Raw genomic sequence first — 27154 nt, forward strand, 5'->3', positions numbered from 1 at the left:
CCCAGCACGGACCCGCCGCCTCCGCGGAAGCTCCGCGGGAGCTGCCGCCGAGCGGGACGCGGAGCGGAGCGGCCAGCCGCGACCCCTGCGCGTCCCGCCGGGAGGAACCGGCGCCTTCTGATGCGAGGGGGAACGAACCGCCCCCGCGCCCAAGGGTCGCGCCGGTCCCTCCCGCCGGGCGAAGCGCTCCGAGGGACGGGATGGGAGGGACGGGATGGGAGGGAGCGGCGCAGCCCTCTTCCCCATCCCGAGGGCGTGGCGGCCCCTCCCCACGCCCCCGGCCACGTGCTCCCGGTCGGGGCGGAACCCCCGGACCGCGCGCACCTGCGGCGGCCCCCGCCTTTGTGCAGTGCAGGTGCAGCGTCCGCCCGCCCCGCCGTGACGTCACACAGCCGCTCGCGGGGCACCATGGGAGAATCCCAATGTTTTCCAACGGATGCGCTCAGCAGCGCGGCGGCTTGAGGCGACTCCGGGAGCGGCGCTCGGGGGGTCGTCCCGGGAGGGGGCGTCCCCGGAGGGGGCGGCGGGGGGCCGGGCCGACGGCCCGCGCCCTGGCTCTTCCCGACGCCGCCAGGCAGCATGGCCCACCCCCCTGAGGCGCCCGAAGCTGCCCCCTGAGTGCCCGGTGCCGGCGGAGCGCCCCGCCGCAGCCTGCCGACGGCGCCGCGGAAGATGCTGCCGCGGCTGGTCTTGCCCGGCTGACGCCCCGCCGCCGCCGCACCCCCGTCCCCATTGTCCCCCGGCCGCCTCCGGCTCCATGAGCGCCTCCTCTTCCCTCCGCCTCTGAGCTTCCCGCCCTCCACCTCATGGCTGCATCGGAAGAAGGGACCGGCTGCTTTCTCCCGCGAGGCAGGTCGCAGAGTGACCCCAGCATCCTCACCGACCCCGCGGGCCCCGGCGAGCACCCAGGTAACGGCAGCGCGCGGGGCGGCGGGCAAGGGCGCGCCGGCATCATCCGCCAGTTTGTGGCACGCCTGTCCGCCGCGGCCGGGCAGGGAACTGGGAAGGTCTTTTCTGCAGTAAGTGCTGAAATGGTGCAGCTGCTTAGCTCCGAACAGGATTCCAGCGGGGCTCTTCCCGCGGCTTGGCGAGCGCGGCGCTCGGCCGCGGAGCGAGCGAGCGGGGGGCGCGGCCGGCGGGACCCCGGGGCTGCCCGCGGGCGGGCGGTGGGCTCCGCCGCCCCGGGGGGCAGCGGTTACCGCCGCGAATGAGGTTGACACAGAGCTCGTTTATTGCTTTCGTGGGGCGGGGGAAACAAGGTCTGATGAAGCAGGCTGTTTGCATGGGATCACCATGGCGACTCGGGGAAGCAGAGTCATAATTAAATGCTCGCTCCCCACGAGAAGGTAATTTTCGCTTCACAAGAAGCATCATCTTCTCATGAAGGGCAGGCACGGAGCCTGCGGCTGGGGAACACAGCCGAATCGCTAGTATGTAAACAGAATATTGTGATTAGCTTTTTTTTTTTTTTCTTTAACAATGGCTAATGATGTTTTCAGCTTAGCTACACTTTGAGGAATAATTCTAAGTGTCTGTTGGTGGAGACTTGGTGACTCAGTAATTTTGGATTGTTAGAATCTAAGCAGTGATGACCCCTTTAGGAAAAAAAAAAAAAAAAAGAACAACCACATCGCTTTGATGTGATGGGATTGCATGGAAAGGCACAACAACAAGCTGGAAGCAAAGGCCAAGAGCCAGTTTACTCTCAGTTTGTCTCAATAGGTGGTCATACAAGAGCTGGAAGGTTTCTTTATGAGGAAAGGACAATCAAAACAGCGTAAGACAATGAATGGGATGTTGATCATCACTGCCCATTACACTGCATTCTAAGCCCAGAAATGGGTTTGGGGTTTAGGGTTTGGGTCAGGCACTATCAGCCTGGAAGAGACAGTCCGTGAATGCGATTTTGGATTCAACTTTAGTTCTGGCCTTTTTCAGATTACTGAGTAAATAAAATATTCCAGGCTCTTTTCATACACCTGCTATACTGCTTCCTTCTGAGTCAATGAGGATATTAATATTTGTAACTATTTTAAGTTCTTCTATTTATTTGTTTTATCAAGCAATTCTGAGCACCTTGCTCTGGAGTGAAATACAAATTAAATTAAGGCAAACAGTAGATGATTTATCTCTGATGCCCAACTGTTCCGATATCCTAAGTGAAGGGAACAAAGGACTCTTCTAACATGAACTGCTCGACTCACTCCCAAAGGGGCAATCTTGACTGAAAGAGGAATGTATGTTTCTGTCATTTGATTTCTGGAAGCAGAAGTGACTAATGAAAGGAAGGCATATGCAATCTCAGTTTTAATTCCTCTATAATATTTTCTGCTAATTAATTATTTTGACCTTTGTGAAATATACAACAAAGAAAGTACACAACATGTCTGACATATAGACAAAGATATAAACATTATTATGCTTTTTGTGAGGAGAAAGAACTATTAATACTAAGTAGCATTTTTTTTTCCACTAATACAGACTTCATCAGATAAGACAGTGTCCCATTGCATCGCAGAAGCTATACTAATACGCAAGAAAAGATGTCTTTTATGGTATTGTGTTGTACATACAATATGTGGAGAGAAACAAAAGGTGATAAATGCATATGGTTTTTGTCCAGGTAGGCATAAATAGTTGGCAGTAGAGTTAGCACGTTTGATAAGCTTTTCAGGTTTTAGATTTGTTTATCAAATAGTATCAAACATCTGTGTGCTTCAAAATGATAATAAAATGAACACAAACTACTTAATTTAAATAATATCAATTTAAATAATATTTTACCCTACAGTGTTGTAAATAACACTTACTATGAGCAATTTCATACAATCAGCTACTCAAAAAACTGAAATACGATTTATACTATTGCGAGAATTACACATGCTAGATGACGTAATTGTAATTTATCTTACTTTATTATTCTGGAAAATTCTATCACTGGACCATAAAATCTCTTTTTAGCTGACACTGAGTCATGTAAACATCAAATTCAAGGAACTCAGGATGAACAGACTGTGGATGGCAAGTGTTAGTTCACCCTCCTATTGCTTTCATTTACAATTTTTTTGATGAACTATTGCTTGAGGTCAAATCTCAAAGGGAGTTTCCCAGTGAGAACAAAGCTGAAGTTTGTTTTTTTAGGGTTTTGTTTGTTTGTTTGTTTGTGGTTTTGTTGGTTTATTTTGTTAAAGCGGACTCCGTCTCCTTCCAGCAGGAGCACGAAATAACTAAGTAGCTGGATGGTTCAAATAGCCTTAGATGTTGATTTTGGAGAAGTTCTGGGCACTCGAAATCCTGACTGATACCAGCAGAAGCTGCAATTACTCCAAGCCTTGAACAATCAGGGCTTCACGATAAAGCTTCTTATCTAGTGTGCTTTTCTTCACAAAGCATTCACTGTAGAAATGAAAAGCTATTTTATAACCTTGATTTACTAGAACAGATGTAATCTTTATAGACTACGGTGAATTTTAGCACATGTAAAAAACTTTAAAAATTAATACACACCACTATTATCTTGCTAAATGTTCCCGTAGTAAATAAGATAAACAAGGTGTTCAGTGAACTAGACTAGAGGCAGTTAATAGCTATTTAGTCTAAACCAGAGATACAACGTCACTGATTTAGATCTTTTACATGCAACTTAAATTAAACAGCAGCTCCTTACAATGATCAATTAAGATGTCACAGTCATGGTCTGAGAAGAAAATACGGACTTCAGTTATCTGAGCAGGCAATGTCCAATTGTATAAGATTTTGTCTATAAAAACATGGCTTAATTGATTGTAGATCTGGGGTTAGCTCTGAGCTGAAAAACTGCTCTAGTAAATATCACATTCTGCCATAACATCAAAGGGAATTTTTGCAGGCATTTAAGAAAGTTTAAAAATCATAAAATACTAGTTAAGTTCTAATTGAAAAAAAAATTAAAGGTCATGGAAGATGATTTAGGTGGCAAAAGACAGCAATCATAAGAAAACATAATGAAAGAGGGACTTCATTAGTTCCAGAGATCATAGTTTTTGCCTTTCCCCTTTCTCTTTCCCCTCCTCCATCTTTCCAGGTAAGGATCAGGAGAGAAAGGAGAGTCTAAAGAGAGAAAGGAGTATGAAATTCACAACAGATTTCAGTATCACCATCTATTTGAGAGACAGTTGCAGGACGCCAAAATATTGCTCTCATTATATCCTTCCAGCAGTCACAGGACGTAGAAAAGATTGACAATCTCATTTGATTTGTAGTCATAAACGATAGGGCTCCACAGACTGTAGGAGAGCACACCATGTCAAAACTCTGTGTTACTTGAGGAGATACAGACAACCATGACAATGTGTGAAAATGTCACACCCCCTCCTTAATTTCGGGATAATCCATTTAAATTTGTATAAGTATACATTGATGCCATCATGTTTTGCTCTCTGTGCTGCTACTTTTCCTTCCTGGCACCATGCACTTAAAGAACGCTTTCTCAGGATTGGCATTACTGAGTTCTTCAGGGGACCTTGCCAGTGGTCCACCATGCCTTCCTTCTCCTTCGTGGTAGGATCTGTACCAAGGCAAGGAGCTGTTGTGGTGCAAGCAGTAGTGTTAGATGTTGTTAACAGCTATATTAACACAATTTCTTAGCATTCTCCTTGGAGAAGACTGCGGAAGGGGGCTTCTCGACCTCTAAACTATTTGTTGTGTGCTTCGAGATCTGACGAGTTAAAGCTACTTCAGTGTAGTTGTTCCAGAGGTGTACAACTGTGTTGCTGCCAGACACTAGATCCTTTTTTATTTATATTGATACCACTGTGCGCTGAATTAACTCATTAGAGCACCTTCATCACTGTTTCTAGTTATCATAATTCCAAAGTTTTGTAGCAGGAAACATTCTTGTAAGTATTCTTCTAGGATGCTAAAAAGAGAGCTGAGGCGTTATGTTCCTTTTACATTGTCTCTCTTTGGGCTGAAGGATAACTGTAACCCAGCAGAGCCTCACAGGCAATATAAGGACATCAGCCATCTACATAATGCCTAGGGAAACGCATAATGCAATAAACCATCAAGTATAGGAATACACTATACTGGGGCTTTTTGTTTTTTCCTTTGGTTTCAAAGCTGTAACAGCCTGAATAGACTGTGCCACTCCCTTCGTATGCCTGTCATTGTTTTCTCATAACTTCTTAGGGTTGATTTATGCTGCTTAAGATTTTAATTAACACTCGTTGCTGACATATTTGTTACTTTAACAAGTTTGCTGGGTTTGAGTCTTGTGCATAGTGTTAGGGGGCTTGTTAGCACTTGGAAAGCTGTGCTTTTCCCCCTTAATCATCAGGACACTGGTAAACTGCATGATCATAGAATCATAGAATGGTTTGGGTTGGAAGGGACTTTAAAGATCAATGATGTTGGAAGCTACTGGCAGGGGAGGTTTGAAAACTCAAAAGTAAATTAAAAGTGAAGTATAGTGGGTTTGGGCTGCAGATGCTTGTAAGGAGCAAAGGGAAGGCAAACAGAAACAGGGGTACAGATGGAGCACAGGTAGATTGGTGCCAGCTTTCTAAATCTGCTCTGGTCATTTTTGCTGCAAATCTATTCGTTCCAGGCCCATAATTCAAAAAATCTTGTAACCATGTGCTTAATTTAAAATATGTGCTTAAGACGCAAGGAAATTGATGGCAGAGTGAGTGCCAGAGCACAAAAAGATGCTGGTGATGACCTGTGGGTCAGTTGACCAGTGCTCTCATCCTTTTGCAGTCATTTCTATCGCTGCAACTGATATCAGGGACTTGTAGGCTTATCTGTGATGGCTTTTGTTGTTGCATAAATTTCCAAATTTGATACTAACACTTGAGCCAGGCCACCTGTTAAACATTTTTTTTCCCACCAGAAAGATTTTGATTTCTATTTCATTTTCCTGTATCAACAAGTCTGTTTTGTTAACAGTTTGTTCAGCCTGCGATATATTTCTTCTGAAACAAGACGTGTACCAGGTCTCCTACATCCTTTCCCAACACTATTTGTTTGTGACCAAAATTAAGTAAGCTAGTCAGTGCTTTTGCTCCAGTTTATGACTTAACCCTGTGTTTCATATATGTGAAGCTTTGTGATATTTGAAGTTCTCTCATTCAAAGTGAGAATGTTTCTGTTCAAATCCAACCAAAGGGCTCCCAGCAGAAACTTACTCCTCCACACATAGCGGGGAGTATACTCAGTAATATTCAGTAGAGATTAGAAACATGCACGATATTAGTTTATTTAATATCCCATATTTACTTTTACATTGAAATCCAAATTTCACTCCTATAAGGCTCCCCAAAACATTTGTGATTTGTAGGAATGTAGAATTAGAGGGTTTTTATGGCACAGCACCAGAAAAATCATCACGGTATTAGCAAGTACTGCAATGCGAGTTATGCTTTAACAAACGGTCTGTTGTGCTTTTGGGAAGATCTTTTTCTTTCTCATCAAATCCCCGGTCCCCTGCTGGTCTGATCTAACTGGACCCCAAGTCCCTGTGATGCAGAGAAGCTTCACTAGAAGCACAGAACTCCCTTTCTTTCTCTGTCCCATTGTAGACAACCTCCTCCTACCCCAGCAGCCCTCCTCCCTGGTGCATGACTCGCCTCATATGCCTGGCAGCTCTTCTCCAGGATTTTCCAGGGGGAGAGAGCAATCTCCCCACTTCTGGAGAGAAGAATGGGGCACTTGGGCAAGCTGCATAGATGGGACTTACTAGATGTAGATTCTATTGCTGTGTGTGCATAATTTTGGTACTGCACGTATTTAGAGTTGTGGTGTCATTATGTTGCATATTACTCAACAAGATGCGTACTTCACACAAACTGCTTTATGCTGGTTGCCTCAGTATTTTACTTACTAAAAATCTAAGTTCTTTTTTTGGGATTCAAGGGAGAGCTTGGTGAGGTTATGTTTTCATGCTACTTTTGCAGCAGTCAAACGAGATCTGTTAATAAGTATGCAATTCATGTTGAGGGTTGTTCTTAGGCTTTTCCGAGATTTGACTGTTCCCAGCGTTTGGAGACTTGTATTTAGCCAAATATTAGAGTTCTGTAAATGAAATTGAGACCTTTAATGGGAAAAGAAAAGCGTTTTACAGTTCGCCCTTCTCCTAAATCCCAAGTTGGCAAGTAGTTTGTTCTTGCTGAAAAGATACTTAAACCATGTAAACCTCTTTGTCCAAGAGTTGGAAATACTGATTATACACCATCATAACCTAGACTGGATTTATGAGAGTGAGGTCATCATGTTGGAAATACCTGGTGTTGTTTTAGGAACTTGTTTTTCATCTGTAATTACCTCTGCATTCCTGAGTAATAACTGAGGGTCCTGTTTTCCTCCTAGCTTTACAATCTTTCTGAGCAGAAATATTGGACAGAATCTCACTTTGAAATGCAGAAGCCTAAGGGACCATCACACAGTGCAAATGAGCACTCTGCTCCCACGTTACAGAGCCCCAGTGCACTGCTACTCAGATATTCCATATGCTTGTTGGCTCTCTTATTCTCAGTGCTACCAGCAAAACCCTGGGGACTGGATAAAGGATTGGATATAAACTTGAATATCAGAGTTAGAGTAGGCAAGTCTATCACATGTCAGTGAAAAGCTTTTTCACTAGTTACCTGATCTAACACTTTCTATTATCCCTTGTTGAATCAGAATTAATTTATTAGTTCTAGAATGTCTTAAATATTGTATCTCCCCTAGTTCCTGGGAATCCTCTCTCATGCACCAGAAAGAACCTAGTTCTGGGCACACAAGTTCTTTCTTCACACTTCATGTTGGTTGCCTACCAACCATAATGCTATACTCTAGCATTAAAAGCAGCAGGGATATGACATTGCACACTGTGCAAACAAGGCAGGATTGATTTTTTTTTTTAATTATTTTTATATTGATATCTAAATAATACATTTGCACCTTTAAGAAATTTTCAGGTCTTATGTGTACAATCATCGAAGCAAAATATATGAGTGAAAAAGGCTTATTCAGAGTTGCAGTATCTCGTATATCACACGGAGTAGTGTTACAGGTCTCTAGTATACTCTCTACAAAGGGCGTTTCTGTTTCCCTCCTTAACTCTTCAGATATTTGCATGCATCATAAAAGAACTATCACAGATTATAAAAAGGATTCAGGCTCAGATTCTCCAAATACAGATATCTAGTGTGAGAAATACCTATGGGCTGTATCTGAGATAAAGCCTGATTGCTGCCAGTTGCTGTGCAGAATATAAAGAGAAACTATTCCCACTTCAAGTAGTTTGCAATCTAATTTGAAAAAAAAAAAACAGAAAATAGTGAAAAACCTGAAGTATTTCTTTTATTTTACATATGGGAACTTGAGCTGTAATTAATGGCCTTCTCTGAGTTTCTCTAGGAAGCCAGTGGCACCACTGGAAGTTGACTGGATTTTATAATGCTCAGTCCCATGTCTTAACCACAGAAATCATACCCAGCGATACTACTGTTGTGGTGAATGCAGCTTATATATCTAGACGTTCAGAGTCTACTGGTCAACTCATGGAAACAATCGGAAAGTAGAAGAAAAAATATTTTGTATGGAAAAGGAAATTGTAAGGTTAGAGAACTTTGGTTTTATTTATTTATTTATTTATTTTAATGTAGCTGCAATTTCTTAATCTATGGCTTCCAGTGTTTCGTATTACTAATAATGACGAAAACTGTTTAGGCAAGTACGTGTAGGAAATTTTGTGAATTAAGGAAAAAAAAATTTCTGAAACTCTGCTTTTTGCATAGTGTTACACTGGGACAGTTTATTTAAAATCACGGGCAAGTCTGGTCTCACCTGGAGATTTAAGACAAGAATTTTTGTTTGTTAAAAGTCTTTAGAGATTCAGTCTTTGTGCTGAATATTGTTTCACTGAATAGGAAAAAAAAGGAAACCATAGGGTTTTAATGAAAGGTGGGCAGGGATTCTAGTTACTTTTTAGTACTTCTCCTTCCTCTTTGCAATTGATTTACCTTCTAATGACTGTTTCTGATACGAAGTAGAGGTAACTGGGAACTTGACAGAGGAAAGTTAAATCAGAAAATATGTATTTGTCCACACCTTCCTGCCCAGCTTTGGGCGGGTACATGTACACTAGTTTCAGTAAGGACAGAATTTAAAGAAAAAAAAAAAGGGAAAAAGAGATCAGTAACCAAGCATCCCTCTCCTAAGTTAGGCAGAATGGGCATTTAAGCAGAATGGAAATGGTTCAATCAGCCAGTCTACAGACTACTGAAATGTACAGCTCTCTTTAATGCTACACGCTTCATTTTAAAACAAAAGTAAACTCCAAATTTGATTGCATACAGTAAGTACAAGTACTCAGACTGAATTTGCACATATAATAATTTGTGCACACGATTAGTTGCTTCTCTGTGCAAATAAGATAAACTCATATGTCTGACAAATAATAAAAATACTTCACACTTCAGCTATGAATGAAGATGGTTTAAGATTATTCAATCTATTAATGTTTGCACCACACTTTGAAAATGTAATGAGTTGCATAATGCTAGGAGTCATGTTTATATGCAAACTTTATTTTAGTGAGTAGTAAAGTAACAGTATTAATCTTTCACAATCTTTAGTTTTGGAACTCTGTTTCAAGACTGCCCAAGTCGTGTTGTACTGAACGGGCTGCGTTATTTATTTATTTATAACATTATGGCTTTTTAAAACCAAATCTGTGGCTTTGTGTTTTTAAAATTTAATATGTAGGATTAATTACCCTGGCTTCTCAAAGCAGGTCGGATCTATAAATACCAAAGAGTAAGTAAAGCTAAATATAATACCTTAATTTTCCTTCTAAATGTAGCTGGACTTTGTGTGATAATACAATAGATTCTTTGTGCCCATTAGATCCCACACTTTCGTTGGCAATTCAAGTTGATTTATAAGCTAATGTATACACAATTTATACATGCCCTAGAGAGCACATCATATAACCACTCGACACAGGTCAATAGCTTCATGCTCGAGTCTGCATAAATATTTCAGTAAGATGATCTGAATCAAAGGGTACCTTATCGTGCTCTCTGTAGTTCAGTAATGTCCTGTATCGCACACGGGTCACGCGTGCGGACCTGTGATTATACCTAAGGAGAGGCATGTCCTTGTGCAAAAAGCACTTCATGATTGTTGCATGTAATACAAGACAGTTCACGTGTTAACTTCCTTATTCTATTTTTTTTTTTTAACATCCTCAAACTGTTCTGTTGCTGCATAACCAGCAACTGGATGTAGATCACTGCATTATATCCAACCAGTGAAGCCTTCAGCCTTTTCTGAGGGCTGCTACATCCCTCAGGCCATGCAGTCTTCCCTATGCCTTGCCCATACTGATCTATTGTGAATGCCTGTCACATTTCATTCAGTTGCTCACAGAAGTCTGCATCTTACCTCTTAACTAAAAGCCTGCGCCAAGACTTGGTTTTTTAAGAACATAAGAAGTGCTCTGTTGGGTCAGAACTGTGGTGTATCCAGGCTAGGACAGTATTCTAGACAGTGGCGGCAGAAGATACTATTCAGGGAGAGCCTACTTGCCTAGTCTTGAAGGGTGAGATGGGCAGAAAGCAAAGGGTGGCTGAATGAACACACATGAACACCAAATAGAAGATTCAGGGTCAATCTTCTGTGTCTGACTTCAAATAACGTACACGAGTTTTGATGCTTTGGGTAAGTTTGCTCAGCATCTAGAACCAGCTGGGGGTTCTTGCTTGGGGGAACTCAGACAAAACAGTGGAAATCAATGTCCAAGATAATTTCTTGGCTCCTGCAAGTACTTTTAAATTCTTCCATCATGAATGGTATGAATTTGTGTGGTATATTTAGATAGAGCAAACATTCTCAGCAGAAAGGCTAGCTATTGTTCTACAGCAGATGTACACTCTTCCCTATTTCCAGGTCTTGCCGTGTAAGAGATGGAATGAGATTGCTCTGCAAGGGGTAACTAAACCAGAATACCTCAGTCTCCAGAGTTAAAATGCTTCCAGTTATGTGTGATGGGCAGAGCTGGGGAAGACAAGAGACAAAAGCAGATGACAGCAAGTTTAGGACTGGAGCCTGGAAAGTTTCCCACACAAATACTTAGTGTCACAACATTATTTCAACTGGACTTGGAACTGTGGTGAGGGAAGGGAAATAGTTGAAAGATTTCTTCTCAACCAATACACGTTATGGTCGGCTATAATGGCCACCACTAAACATCCACTTGAGGGATCACTCGATCACTGTAAGCGTTGCAGTGATGTGTTCCCTGCATTTTGAATCAACGTGGCAGAGTGAGACAGGTGGATTGAGAACCTTAAATCCTGCCCATCACAATTTGTTTCAGCAGCAGAGAGAAAATGACGATACAAGTGAAAACCACTCACTCAACAGTGTGCCGGTCACCTCTAACGATAGCTCAGAGCAAGGAGGGATTTCAGGAACTACTACAGAAAAGGGGGGAAATGTTGTGCAGACTTTCACTGGCAGGTCTTGGAACTCACAGTAGTTGGGATTGTTTGACAATTTCAGTTCTATATGCTTGCCTTCTCTCCAGCTACCTAAATCCTCAGTCCCTTTTGGGTTTCTCACAATGCATGACTGTATGTAACCCTGACTTAATTGGGTTTCTCTGAAGTTTATGCTTTGCAGATGGGACTTTTATAAATTTGTAAGCTCTGTACGTATAACGATGGAAGAAAAAAATCAGATTTTTTTTTTTTTAATTATAGCAGCTATGCAGACTGTGTAGCAGCTTTCTGGGATTGCAGAGGTTTCAGGAATAAAAGCACCCTATTCTCAGATACAGCAGTTCAACTTAACTTCAGCTAAAATGTTTTCTTCTATAACAGTTGCTCATATTACTTTGCTGTATGTTACAGTACCTAAGCAGAGAATAAGTACTTGTATTATAATATTAGCTAGGCAGAGAAAGCTCTAGAAAAAAGAAAATGGAGCCTAGTCCTTCACTCATACAAATTCTTCACTTGTTTACCAGGAGTTTTAAATGCTTAGTTTCTTGAGTAACTCAAGATAAATAATGGGAAAATCAGAACTGAGATAAACTATGTATATCACTTCAGATTTCACATGTGAGATGCTCGACTCTAGAGAACCTAGCAACCTGTAACACTGCTTCCTGCAAGTGAGGCACAGAAGAGAAATTACTTTCATCTGGGAATCTCCTACATTAAGGAACACAATAGAGGTCCTGAAGAACACACTATTTTATTGTAAACTACTGATAATAATTCAGAATTTAGTGGTGTGATACAAAAAAATTACATCCTCGCTAAAACCATCTCTGCTAGATCTGTAATAGAGCAAATATCAGCTGTTGCCTGAGGCTAGTTTAGTGGTTAACTTAACAGATGACATGATCAGATGCGTATTTTGTTAAGGCAAACACAGGGTATGTGAACAACTGCTGTCAAGATAGATGGCAAATAGACGTCTTGCCGTTATTGTGTATGTTTTCTGCTGTAATTCAACCAGAAGAATAAACTGGAAGGAAGCCAAGTAAAAGATTATTTTAACAAGTAAAAGTACAAAGAACTGTCCTTCAAAAATCTGGAACGTTGTGCGTGAATAGAAACATTTTAAGAAGGAGCCCTATCTTGTAGTAGAAATGTATTCTGTACCTCTCTTCTTTAGTCCAGGAAAATACCTTTGAAGACAACACAGGCTGATCCAGAAAACTGGCATTCCTCCTATCTCACTGAGTTGGTGCTTTCCTACATTCTCTTGTTCTCCTGTGAAAGAGTAGAGCTTGTTGCAACTTTTTTTAAAATTTATTTTCAGTCTGTTTCTTCTACAGTATTTTCACTTTTCTGCTGTCTAGTCTGAGTTCATTCTGGTAGCTAGCTTTTTTCTTCTGCCTTAGCAAATGCAGCAGCCCTCTTCTCCAGATGCCTTTCTCCCAAATTACGGTTCTGGAAATAGAATGGGTGTTACTACTGTAACAACAGAGAATCCAACAAAGCCTGCTTTCCTATAGTTTCAGCATTTTCAGTCCTCATTTTGATCTTAAACTGTCAAAAAACTCATTTACGACTTATAATTTAAGATCAGATCCTCTATTGTCTAAGGAGGTGTCTCAGGGCACTCACACCATCTCTCCTGTGTGGATGCTTTGGTGCATAAGTGGAACTGACCTCACACTGAGACTTTTCCTACAGGTAGTATTTAATAGGGTCACTAGTGTCTTTTTTCAGGAACTATATCCTTTGTTGAAAGTTGCCAGTAAGCTCCAAAGATATTGTGGGTGAGATGAAAAGTGATTAAATAACCCTTTTTTTTTTCTGAAAGAAGAACCTGGAAGCAAAAAACAGAAGCCAGCCGTTTTCAATAACTTGCTGTTCCATTTATATTTTTGTCACTCTTGCTATTATAACACTACTTCTAGGATGTGTTTAGGCTTCATTCCAACACATCAAAGGTTTCTGGTTCAACCAATCTCCTTGAAAAAAACTGCGCTATGACCTGGGGCATTACTCATGTATCTTATTTGGGAGATGGTGTTTTATATAATCAGCTCTCTTGTGTCCTGCATCTGCAGAAAATTCATTCCACTTCCCATCCTGGAATTTAATATTTATCTATTCCTCTACTGCTTTGCCTGTTGAGCATTTTAGATATATTTCACAGTAACTTATTAAAAAAACCAACCCATCAACACCCCTCACTCCCCTAGCCGAAACAAAAACCACACTGCCAAGAGCTTATGCATTTTGAGATTGCGGTATGTTTGACTGCTCTAATTAAGTGATTTTAAAAGAGTTAAGTTGCTGAACATGCTCTTAGCAGCTTAGACATCATGAAAATATCAGCAGAAAAATACACCCTAAAGTTTTGAATAGGCATGTATGGAATAATGTTTTCACTCAATCTAAAGGGACGGATCTCTCAGCAGGAGAATACACCTTTATACATATACATATATATGTGTGTGTTTCTCATCTATTAAAAGAAATGAAAGGCTATTTCTGGTGGGTTTAATTAATTAGTTTTTAATGTAAATCCCCTCCCACTCTCCCTAAAGAAATTCCCCTGCAATTTGCCATCAATGCATTGCAGAAATCTTTTTCAGATCTTGGTAGCTGATGGAAAGTTGTCTGAGAATGAAAACTACTTTTGAATAGATTAATCTAAATATAGGTATCCAAGTAGGAAAAAAGCAGAAGTAGGTATCCTAGATCTTAAAAACTGACTTTCATTTTAAGTAGTTTCTTGAGGAAAGAGGAGAACCTCAGGTATTATATTATACCTTTTAAGAAATACTAATTTTTAAACACCGGAATTATTTTTTTTCTGCTGTATGTTAGTGATCTGAGTTTTAGCCTGATAGTGTCTGTTAAAATGAAATTATACAGACTTAGAAATATATTTTCTAACAGCAAGAGACAAGTCTAAGCACATCAGAACCAATGGGAATGCATGCAGTTTAGGGATTTTGTTGTTGTTATAGATCATAATATTCTCGTAACACAAGAGAGATTACGGAAATATGGCATAGTCTTATTTTGTCTGACATTGTAAAGAAAGACAGACTTAAAGGATTAGTCTTGGTAACTCAGCTGTTCCTTTGCAGCGTATTGTGATATAACAGGAAATAATGCAGTGCATATCCTGAACATGAAAGAGAGCCTCTGGTCAGAATCTCGTTAATGCCAGGAATGATTTAAAGCTAGCTAACAGCCCCAGTTTTCCGTCCCAGAAATGACAACGCAAGATGTGACGCCTCTTATTCTTATGCTACATAAGAGCATATCATGCATATGATTATGCCATCATTCAACACGACTAATTCCTCAAGATTCACTTCTCTTCATTGTTAGAAACCTGAGGACAGCACAAGAAAGCAGGATTAGGTTTTAGATAGGAGCTGCTACTTTGACAAGCAATGGAACTATCTAACTGCTTTCTTTTCCAATGTTTGTTGAGAGGGATGGGCTGAGGAGGCAAAGTGAACTGTTTTTCACTCAAGTAAGCTAAGCACCTAATTTACACATTCATTGGACACAAAGCTTCGCTCCCTGTGCTAACAAATCACCATAATGAAGCATTTGCACACCCACACACATTTATACACATGCTGTTGCTCAGCTTGCACCTGCAATGATGGTGAATAGATGTGTGATTGCATGTATAAGTTGTTGAAAGAACAGCTACTAGGCAAGGTCTATATAGCTGTAGTGAGTGGCTGCTTTTTTTCTCCACATTGCTGTGGTTGGCAACTTTCTGGAAGCTGTTTTACCATGTAAATCCTGCTCTTCCATTATACAGCTCAAAGACTTTTCCAGGGAGCCGCTACCAGCTCCACAGGTGTTGGTATTGAGTCATGAAAATGTTGGGTAACTGCTCCATGGGCTCATGTCTCTTGCAGAGTCAAAGAGCTGTGAGTCTCCCAGCTCCTGACTAATAAGCTCAGAGCAAGGATAAGTGCTAGAGAGCCAAAGTTCAAGCATGCTCAGATCCTACAGGTAAAGGAAGTTGTGTAGAAAACGTTAAGAACTGGTACTGGAAGATTCCCCTGAGAATAAGAAATACTATGTGCTGAATTGTGCAAAATTTGTCTTGTATGTGTTGCTAATGGCAGTACTGTATTTCCTGGCTTACAGCTTCCAAGTTAGATCTTATGGTCACTTGATACCACAAATCAGTAATCCCATTTTCAGAGGGGCCACTAAAATGCTGAAGTCCTACCACTTCATCAAACATCTACGTCATGTTCCAAACTTTAAAATCATGACCATTGTTGTGACATTTTTAATTATACCTTTTCTAAAGCAATTTTTTTTGTCCCTTATTTCCCTTGCAATATACCTGTGCACAAAACAAAATCATTGATAACTCGGATGTTTTGTGTGCTCTAGAAATAGCACTAAGATTCTTCTGTAGGCATTTTAGCCGTTGGAGCAAGCCTGACTGACCCAGTGCTCCTGCTCTCATCTCGTCATTTGGATAGCTTTCAGGAGTTATGACTTCAAAGCAACAGTTCCAAAGTAGTATGTGTGGAGTGGTTTTAAGGAGCTGCTTTATTTCATTGTTGTTCTGCCTGTAACACGCTCTGCCTTCCAAGAGGCGAGAAAGGCTTCATCTATTCCACTGCCATCTAAGTCTACTTGAGGTGATAACCTTGTTATTTAGGATTGTTTCTCATGACAGATGGGTTATTTACAGCAATTGTTTCCCAAAGATGTACATAGTGTCATTTTCATAAATTGTCAGCAGCTTTGGGATTGCAAGTACCACAGTGTATTTGTTTAGTCTTCCTCATTCATCTGTAAAGCAGCAAATTCGAAGTGACTCCAACATCAGATTCCAATAACGGTGATGTTTGAATAGTAATTATATTCTTTTTGGAGTTTTGTCTGAAGTTTAACAGTTCTAACTATACTTTTTTAATGGGCATTTCATGTCTGTGTTTCAAACCACTGTCCATCAGTTTGGTTGACTGAGGATAATAGAAACTCACAGTGGCACATCTAAACCAGTGCATCACTGCAAAACTATTTGCAGGGACTAAACTGTGATTCTCTCTCAAGTCTTGTGCCATCATATAAACCATGGCCATTGAAAATGGATTTGGTATGCATAGTCACTGTTTAATTGTAGTATCTCCTAAGAAGGCTATTTTATATAAGTGAAAATAATAGTGTAGGACAAGTAAATGGTTTTCTCTAATAAGCAAGCTATTCTGATTATCCTGTCCTAATAGCATAATTGCATTCTATATGGTCTCTCCTCACCAGTAACTCTGATAATTGCAGTCTACATGTGGTCCAGGTCCTGATGGGAAAGGAAGGGGTTTGGGTTTGAGGTTTTGTTGTTGTTGATGTTGTTGCTTATGTCTCTAGGATAAGCTCTATGATAAGGGAAAGTAGCCATCAGGTTTTATTAATTTTTCAGTTTTTACCATTGTTGCTGAAAAAATAATAATTGCAGCCTTTAAGGGTAGGGGGACATGGGAAAAGGAGAGGTAAGGAGGGGATGGGAGCTGTCAACTGTTTAGCTTTATATTTTGGTGTGTTTTCCTCTCAACGTACTAGGTGAAAATCACAACCCAAAGGGTAGTCGGAACTTCCCACATTTCCTTTCTTCATGGCTCATGTCATTGTAAATCCATCAAGCCTGCAGTCACATCCTCAAACTACTCTGAGTCAGCTTAGGAGAGGCCAACTTAGAGCACCAATTTTGGCCCTAATATCCTTATATAAAAAGTTGCTCAAACTTCAGCTCTATTTAGGACTGAATTTGAGCCGATGAAGTACTACTGTAAGAGCTGTTTCCCTAAATTTAGAATGCAGAGCTGAGGATGAAGCCATTTGGCCATCATAAGAGGTGAGAACAAAGCTTTTAGATTCGAGAGGATTTAACTGTGGAGTAATCTTGTAGAAGTGCTTGGGCAAATCTAGTCTGATAGTCCTTAAGAAATTTTATGGAACCATCCTCATGTTCCATTTTTTTTCCATCAGAAAATACATTTACAGTTGTAACACTCATTCTATTTCCAGAATATTCTTATCCTCCTCTCCTGAAAAGGACTCCAGAAAACCCAACCCCAGCCAACGTTTGGCCTCCCAAAAAGAAGAAGAGCTAGGCAATTATGTCTGTAAAGTAACTAAGTTATTGCTAATGGTTTTATGCAGAAAGTGCTCAAATACTCAGACCACAGACAGCGTAAAAAAAATATATATAACAGCCCTAACAGAACACCCAAGGTTTAAAGGGCCCGAGTAACCCATCCTGATGATGTGACTAAGCCCTGATGGGAAGGACTGGAAGAACAATTTCACTGCTATTGCATGTGGAATTCTTGTTCTGTAAACAGCAGAATCTCAGTTCTTGTGGGAATACTGCAGTCACTTCAGGAAGAAATATAGTTTGCAATTTGTTAATTCATGATATGCACTTTGTTTACTATTTAATAAGAGATTTAATGAAATGGCTTGGGGACTGAAACAGGAATTTTCAGCTATTTATAATTTTGTAGCTGATTTAACCATTCACCTAGAATTGTGATGCAGAGCAAGTAATTGCACATGTTAATGGCGATTACAATAACTAACAGACATAATTAAGCGGTTTGCATATGCACTCATGGGATTTTTGTGCATACAAATGATTTGTATCTTTCAGCATCTGATTTTACAAATTTTCTTCATTGTATGTAAAAAACCTCTCTTTTATATGTTGTTGCCATGTCTCTCCCATTTTGCACAATATATTATACTAAACATTCAAAGCATTTAAGCACACGATTACCACTGATATGTATTTCAACCAAATGGTTGCAATTGACTGACTGCTTAACCAGATTGGATGAATAATGCTTTTTTAAAAATCACAGACTGATTCTTATTTGTTTGTCTAGTTCTTTGGTAGATAAAGGACTGTCTTATTTACTAGAAATATACAAATTTTAGAAACATGGTTTTGTATCTGAACTTTGAAAAATCCCTTTACGTGTCTTTGGGGCCTTTCTTGAGAAGCTACCTGTGGAAGAAGCTATTTACTAAGGAGTTGATAGCACAGAGGCCAGAATTTGCTACACAGCTTTTCTTCCTTTGGTTTTGTTTCATTACCTGGATGTTCCTTTGTTATTTTAATTTTTTTTAAAGACTGAATAAGTCGGGCTACTAAGTGATTACCCATCCCTGCTCTTTAAGTTTCTCAACAGTCACTTTATTTAATATTGTCACAATGGTTTTAAATGTGGCAAAGGCAGTGATTTTGAATTGGTAAAGATAGGTTATTGTGCGTTGGTTAAGACAGGGAGTGCTTATTCTGCAGCTGTTCTATTCTTCATCTCCTCCGAAACAGAAGAGAACAAAGTCTTCTCATTCCCATTTACAAAGGGCCAAATTTTAGCTTAAGTGGCACCCAGGTTGTCTGAATGAACCAGAAACACGGGCACTGCCATTATGCTGTCCGCTTTCACTTTGGATTTCTCCACACCCAAGACGTGCCAGTTCCTTCCCAGAGTAAGCCAGGTAGACTCCTCTAAGAAATCATAGCTGATGTGACTCTTTGGTAGGGTAAAGGGATCCAATCCAAACAGGTTTTTCTCTGTATATCTTCACGTTTGGAAATTTTTGCTGAGATTAGCCTGAGGTATCTGCATAACCCATTTCACTACGAAATGGAAAAAAAAATCAGAAAGAATCTCCTAAATTCAGAGAACCAGTTTACATAGGAGGACAATCCAGAAAGTTTCATCTGCATCAGTTGTATGGTTTGGCAGTTTTATAATGCATCTAGAATTTTTCAGGGAGCAGAATGACTCACTGCAGAAGACAGAGCTAATGATGGTTAAAGAGTTCTAATGATGCCTTTTGTGTACAAACAAAGTACAAATCCATTATATTCTGCTTTCCTTTTATTAATTAGTAATTCATTACCCAATGCACTATCAATTAAGACTCTCTGAAGAAATTCTTAGTATCCTCCTGTTCCTTTTATTCATAATAAATGTATCAGTCTCTGATTAAATGCCTGAATTGTTAGATCAGGTTTAGAGGATGCAACACAGTCTACCTCTTTCCAGTATGACCCAAGGTTCCACTGACATAATTAAAGCATGCTCCAGTGGACAGACCAGCTACCACAGTGTGCATTCTCAGTGGTCTTGTCCAAACTCATAATGGTTATGGTTCAACCTAAAATTAGTCTCCAGTAGTGTGTCAATATACACCCTCCAGGAGTGTCTCAATATGCAGATGTCTCTGAATATACTGATTCAGCCTGCCCTGGAATGAAGCAAGCAATAGAACCCAGTAACAATCCATGTTTATTAAAATCACAAATTCTGATTTCAGAGCATTTGTGACTAGATGAAATATTTAAATTCTCCCAAGCAAGGCACCAAATAGTTGTGTTAGTCTGGGAACACACTCAAATGGTCCAATCGAGTCTAATTTGGCTAATTCATCCTAAAAGTTATAGCGGTCTCTCCCATTTAACAAAATTAGGAAACATCTGTACAAAGCAAGGTTTGAATAACCAAGCGTATGTTTTGCACACGTGCAAATAAGCTTGATTATGATTTGCACTCAGTCATAGAGTGAACTGACATAAGGTATTGGACTAGAACTGAGCAATGCCGCTTGTGTTTGGCTGCTGAACTCATCCAGTACATGTTTTGAGCACTGCAGAAATAATCAGGCAAGAGCAAGTTGATGATAGTGTCAGGAAAACTGTAATAAAATAAAAGGGAATATGCAGACAGAAAGTAAGAAGGTGCAAATATATTACTCGTCAGGAATTACTTGCTTAGCTGTAATAGATATAATAGAATCAAACTAAAACAGTAAGGACTATAAAAACAAATTTGTGTCACTCTAGAACCTCATTTAGTAACTACTAATCTTCCTAAACTTACTGCCTTCTCAACCAGTCAAAACCCCCAGACTTTTGCCTCCGGTTCCCCAGGTGACCTGTAATACCTTTCAGATTGCATTTTATTTAACTAATGCTGACTTGAACAAGTTCTGTCCTTCTCAAAAAATACAGAACTGGCTAAAAATAAGAATTAGAGAGAAAGCTCTCCTTTTTATAGTCACAGTTTGAATTTCATGCATGGCAGTAGCTCTAAGGCACTGAAGCTATTAGATCATTTTTAGTTCTACCTATTATGTGAGCTGCTTTAGAAGGGAGAAAAACCCACTCAAATATATTTAAAGATAAAAGCCAAACATGAAACATAGCATTCTGAGTGTATGCCAGCGTCCGCATCAATGACATCCATGAGCCAATTGCATTCTAAAACAATCACACAGAGCCTGAATTCACAGCCTGACTGATTACAATAAAAACTGCCAGAGCTAATGTGTGCAGTTGTTGAATCTCCATTGTAGTGTTGAAAGATGGCAGTCATACATCCCAGTCACAGGGCTTCATTTTGTCATTCGTTTACACCAGTTTTTACCAGTCACAACAGTCTAGTGCAAAGGGTGGCTTTGTACTCAAATGGCAGAAGGCTGTTGTAAGGGGAGCCGCTTAGTTGCACACCCATGACTGGGACCAAGACACGTTTGGCCACCTGTGACTTCTAATGGGCTAGATTTTCAGCTGGGAGAAAATGGCTGTCTGCAGTGCAATCGGGATAATTAACTCAAGCTGAGGAACTGGTGTGTTCTCTTTTCTTATCTTTCACGTTCTCCCACATACACCCTCATTATCTTTAAAATGTTTTAGCTGCTTATACTGGGCAGGGGAGAAGAAGACAAGCAAAGCAGCTTCTTGTCAGAGTAACTACCTTATTCTCTGTTTCAATTGAGATGATAGACCTTTGTATCCTCAACTTCAGGAATGCAATCTTGAATTGCTGTTGAGGAACCAGCCTGGAAAAGTCATCCAAATATGCATATTGAAACATAAACTGAGCGGGGTGTATGAAAGCCTCTGGTCTGTGGCCTTTGCAGAGGGCCACTAATTCTTAGAATGCAGTTATGAGCATTGTGTCCACACCTGTATTGCAAGCACCATGATGCCTGCTGCACTTTCTGTGCAGGTCTGGGATAATGGGACATCCTCCTGCAAATGATGCTGGTTAGTTCAAGCTCCTGGGCAGTGGGGAGTACACACATCAAATGACAAAGTTGTCAAGCTGCTTATTTTCTACCCGTATACTAGAGGCAGATGTTTACCTAATGAAGAGGTAAGGAGACAGCCTGTTGTGGTTTTTTTTCTGAAGTCTCTAGAAGTATTTGAATCAGTTGTGTAACTTTTTCTATTGTATTTGTGCTTCCATTTATTTCAAAGAGATTTGGGGTGCTTAGCGCTTCATAAGGTTTTGAACACGGAGTATAAGAGGAATGTGGAATTCAGACTTTGGAGACCACTCCTGCACAGAGCCCTGTGAAACTCCACAGGGGATGGTCTTAGAAATAACCACTGCCTATTAGCGTTCTGCTAGAAGGACTGCTTGTGATCCAATATGATATTTAATTGTTTCTTATGCTTTCAAAACCTGTGGGTAAATGGGCTGTACATATTTTACATACACTGACTACTATTTTTTAGCCAAAGGTATTTTTGCTTCAAGAAGCTCCCATAGCATTCTGATTGGTGTTTTCCTCTGGTCTGTTACAACCTCTGGGTTGACTTAATGCACTAATGATGTCTTCCTGAGATACTTCCTTTACATGAGTCACACATTTGTGAAACAAGAATTTGAAATGTACAGGGACTCTAGTGAAGATCAAAAGAATCCATATCTTAAATTTTGTCTTTCATTACTGCTATGCAAATGAGAACAGAAAAATATTTTTGCCTGTCCTCTGCATCATGTGACTTTATACACAAGGACCTTCATTCTGTAGATGTAGTAGAAAGATGCTAAAACAGATTTCTTGTTAAAAACTGCCATTCACTCTATTTTTTTTAATACAAGAACATCTGTGTTTTGATGAACAGAAGTCATATGTTGCCAAAGTAAAAGCTGAAAAGATCTTTTAGTTTCCATTGAAGAAAACAGTTGAACTTCCATCTACTTCAAAGAATCCCTATAGGTACTCCTGGCCATTTTAATGGTTCTCTCTAGTAAATCTGAAGGCTGCAAGATCAGTTGTCATGGAAACTGGCAACAGATGACTCAAGAAAACAAAATTAAATGTTGGCTTGATATCAACAGCTAATCTAGTGCCCTGCCAACTGAAATCACAGTTAACACGAACCATGCCTAACAAGCTGTGATTTGAACACAGTTGCAGCCAAAGATAGAGTTTCTCACCCCATGATCAGGAGAACATTTTAAAAATTGGAACTAATGAGGGGACCCAAGTTTGGGAGCAGTGAAACTTAAAAAACCATTGTTTATAATGGTAGAGTTAGAGCCTTAACAGCTATAAATCAGTTTCTTCTTTGATCGAAATCATGATATCAAATTAATTACCATTTCAAGATCTGTCTTAGCATTTTCAGAATCCATAAGATTGATTTGTGCTGGGACACAGTCCAAAAATTGTTTCAAATTGTGATTTTAGCACATCTGTTATCTAGAAAATCCAATTCTTATGCTATAAGCTATTTTGCAAAGGAACATCTTTAAGCATATCATTTTTAGACTTGGAATTTAAAGAAATAAATTTTTTTCTATAGGATCATATCTAACATCTTTTGTTCATCATCAGTAGACTTCAAGGTCTAAAGGGCTACATTAAGGACCGTAATTCAGAGAATATATGAAAAATTGTCTTTTATGTACAGTGATGGAAAGTACAGTGTCAGTTAAGAACAATCCATTAATACTTGGCACCTCCTAGTGACTGTTAAATTAGCCCATATGGAGTGTAATGGAAAATAGAACAGTCTTGAAATAACATAAGAGTGTGTTTAGAGCTTGTTTACATAAACATGGACTATGAAAATCCATGCAGTTTAATTTATGAAAGTGCAGTGGATTAATTAACTATTAAATTCTATGTGGACACTCATATCAAGAATTAAAGTGAGCTCAATTTAATTTAGCCTTATTCTTTTCTGAAGTAAATGAAGCTAAATTGAATTAAGATTACGGTAATTCTAAGAGAGAGTATTCATGCAAATTTGGTGTGGTTTAATTAAGCTACTCCAAGCACATACAGTTAGGGAATTTGGATTAGATTGTGTAAGCGTTGCCATGTTAAAAAGTCCTTAGATTCACTTAAAAGGACAACGTTTAGACTGAAATGTCTTTGTGTGCAGTACTGAATCAGTCTGGTTGCTTAAGTAAATGTACAGTGATTGACTTTTCTCTTTGTTTTGGGTTTTCCCATATGCATTATTGCAATGTTCTCTCTAGTGATACTACACAGAATCACAGAATGGTTTGGGTTGGAAGGGACCTCAAAGATCATCTAGTTCCAACCCTCTGCCATGGGCAGGGACACCCTCCACTACACCAGGTTGCTCAAATCCTTGTCCAACCTGGCCTTACATATTCCAGGCTACTGCATTGGGAACGTTTTCTAACTTTACTGCAATTTTGGTTTTTTTGGACTATATGTACCAGAATTGTCTACCACCACAACACAATAATCTACACAATTACTTTGAAGTTTTAGAAGTTTTATGCTGTCAGTATAGCTTTGTTGTCACGGGTGGATTGCCAAAGTCTTGTTCAAAATCTGTGACAATTTGTTCTCTAAAAAGTAAAGCACTCTTTGGCTTGATAGGTAATAAATCCAGTAGGACTTCATTTGCCTTTTTGCATTTACAAAATACATAGAGGCCTTCTGAGTTAGCATTTCACATGCATCTAGATCAGTTTAAGATCAGGAATAGATTGATCTCAATCTAGGCAATGCATCCCCATGTTTCAAGTCCACACTGAAATAAGTCAGCTAAACCTACAAGAAAAGAATCTCTACGTTTGTGAAAGACTACATATATCTGTTGAAGTGAGTGAAAATGTATGGCTGCCTTGGTCTGTATATGGGGGGCGTACACACGATCTGTTACCTATGACATCTTTCTTCTCTGGAAGATGAAGTTGAGGAGCAGACAAGGAGAAGGAGAAGAAGAAATAAGCTTTTGTTGTAACAGTGCAATGCCCTGGTTAGTGAGTGTGTCTGAGACATTGCACACATGTTGTAGTCTGCTTCTCAAAAAGTTAATTTGTGGCTGGCCTATCATGAAGCAAAGAGGGGGTTGTGCTACAATATCATGTCTTCTGAGATTGTGCAATTTATGATCTTTGTTCAAGACTGTGCCTAAAGGCATGATTTAGCCCATATATTGTACATAGGCAATTCAAAGAAAAATAGATGGAAGTGCAGTGCACAATTCCTCTAGCTTTTCATCCACCACACATATAGGTAGCTGCATTGTGCATTGCTAAGAGTAAACAATGTTGCAAACTGTACGTCACATCTAACCATTTGCATTGTATTCCACATAGAATGTTCTATAAAGAATTTAGTTAATGAATAAAATTTAAGGGTAAGGTTCAGATTTTTTTTTTCTTCAGAATCTTTTCTGTCAAGATTGCTTATTTCCAAAAATTAGTTCAAGATTGGTCTGTATTTCTGATGAGAATTTTGACTATTTAATGAATCAAGGTCATTTTCTGTAGGTTGTGTGTAGTCCTGAGCTGACCTTGGTGCTCAATATTTGGGTGGTCTTTGGTGCGCATGGCTGTGTCACTGGTGCTCCCAGTGCCACAGGTGTCTGTGAGGATATATGACATGCTGGTATATCTTACTTTTGTTGGCTGAATAATGTAGAGCCAGTCTCACATTCTTATAGCAATTTTTGAGTGAGGCTGATGAAGAGAGGCCCCAAACAGCAGTCCATGAAAGCATTAATAAAGATTTAACAATTCATCACGTGCTGATTTGGTTTAGATCTATGGATATGCATAAAAATATTAGCCAGTTTAAGTCTTTGGAGCAGTGAAAATATGGTTTCAAGGCTCTGGCCTGTGCAACGTACTGTATGATTAAATTCAGTCTTTTAATGATTTATCCTGTATAGGAAGTACAGAAGTCCATGTTTTCGGAACTGACTGCAAACCAAATATGTACTTTTACACAGTGTGCAAATCGCCTTCTCATTGATTATTCTCTTGAAAGATCATCACAATTTAAAGTGAAAAAGCAAGAGAGATTGTGAAGTAAGGCTCATTTAATGTGAGAAGAGATAGGAGAAAATCTTAAAGGGAATTGCAGTTCAGTGCTAGTGCTTTTTGACATCGCTCTTCACTTTCTTTTATGTTGGCTGCTGAAAAAATGGTCATTCATATTTCAGGTGATATGCTCTGTGGTGATGAATGTTAGAAGTTTGCAAGGATCTTATTTTGACAGATAGGAAGAGAAATACATATTGTGTGTGATATTAGATAATATCTGTAAAGCATCCCTTAAAAATATATTTGGAGGTCAAACTAGTGATTTCAATTGCAAATACAAAAATTCTTCCCGAGAAGTTCAACAATACCAGCTGTTGGTTATCAACAATTGTTCCACTTCTGTTGGTTGTATTTTTTGTAATGAGCCAAAATGAATCTCAGTTACTCTAGCAGTCTAGAATAGTGGATAATTTATAGGCTTCTAAGCTTTTCCAGCTTTAGTCAAGTGGAATTTTCTATTGTGCTTTGGTGTTTCTGCCTGAAGGTCAAAACCATACATTTGGGACATCTGTAAAAATATAGGTAAATAATGGATGGATGTGGACATGGATTTTATTTGTAAGGGTTACATAAACATGTCATAGGGTGATTCATGTTGGAAGAGATCGCAGAAGATCATCTAGTCTAGTACAAAGGTTCTTTGCAAGGAAGAGTTTCTAGTTTCTCAGAGGATGCAATGGTTGGAAAACAAACTAAATTATGAAGTTATTTCTTGTGATTGCAGAAACAAGTGTACAGCATGGTTACATTTCTTTATTCTGTCAAATACTTTAAGATGAGCTCTTATTCCTCTGGAAATCAGTGTCAGTGAAATAAAAATATGCAATGTTAGGTCTTTCACTTCTTTTGGAGTAGTACTTATGTAGAATAAGTTCAGAGTCAAATTATCCACCTTTCATTCATAGAGTAGTGCTTTGCCGTGTAGATAATCACAACAATGGTCAAGAGAAATAGGCGTGGTTTAGTGACGTGAGTGAGTAATACTGGCAGAATCTGCCCGTTGCGTGAATTGCACCCTGACCCTGTCACTCAGAGTAGCTGTACGTACTGTCACCGCAGCTAATAAGCTGCATCAGTGACAGCTTTACCCATTGCTAACATTTCCCATCCACTGTATTCGTTTACAGGATTATGATGAGTATTGATAGAAAGCCCTGGAGTTCCGACATTAGTGCAGCTGGAACACTGCATTTATCATTCCTCACCTATGCTGTTAAGACCAGGCTTAATGATTTTAGTAATAGCTCAGCATTACACTGAGTGGCTTCTGTTTGAAAAACTAACCATGAAATGGAGCTAGCGATAGTATGCTGTTGAAATAATCATTTCAGACCGATGTAGAACAGGTACGGTACCACATATTCCCCGTTGACTAAACTATGACTCGAGACTAGTCTTGACTGTGCTGGGAATAAGCAGCTGTCTGTTCCTGACCTCTTAACATGGGGTGCCTCATCTTCTCCTCCATCTTACCCTCACAGGGTAACAAAGAGAGTAGCTATACGAAATCACATGTAATAGATATAAATACTAAGAGAAAAC

General features: G+C 39.7%; 1 protein-coding gene across 1 annotated transcript in view; it reads left to right on the forward strand.

Moving 5' to 3' along the window:
* Positions 1 to 806: 806 nt before the first annotated feature.
* The window catches only part of PHACTR3 (phosphatase and actin regulator 3), a 112009-nt gene continuing 85661 nt past the window's right edge, over positions 807 to 27154 (forward strand). Inside the window, exon 1 of the mRNA XM_086623164.1 lies at positions 807 to 909. Within this exon, the coding sequence (XP_086479290.1) occupies positions 807 to 909 (103 nt within the window). The remainder of the gene's footprint in view (positions 910 to 27154) is intronic.

This window comes from Tauraco erythrolophus, chromosome 18 (genome assembly GCF_009769465.1).
Source record: "Tauraco erythrolophus isolate bTauEry1 chromosome 18, bTauEry1.pri, whole genome shotgun sequence".
Taxonomy (NCBI): Eukaryota; Metazoa; Chordata; class Aves; order Musophagiformes; family Musophagidae; genus Tauraco; species Tauraco erythrolophus.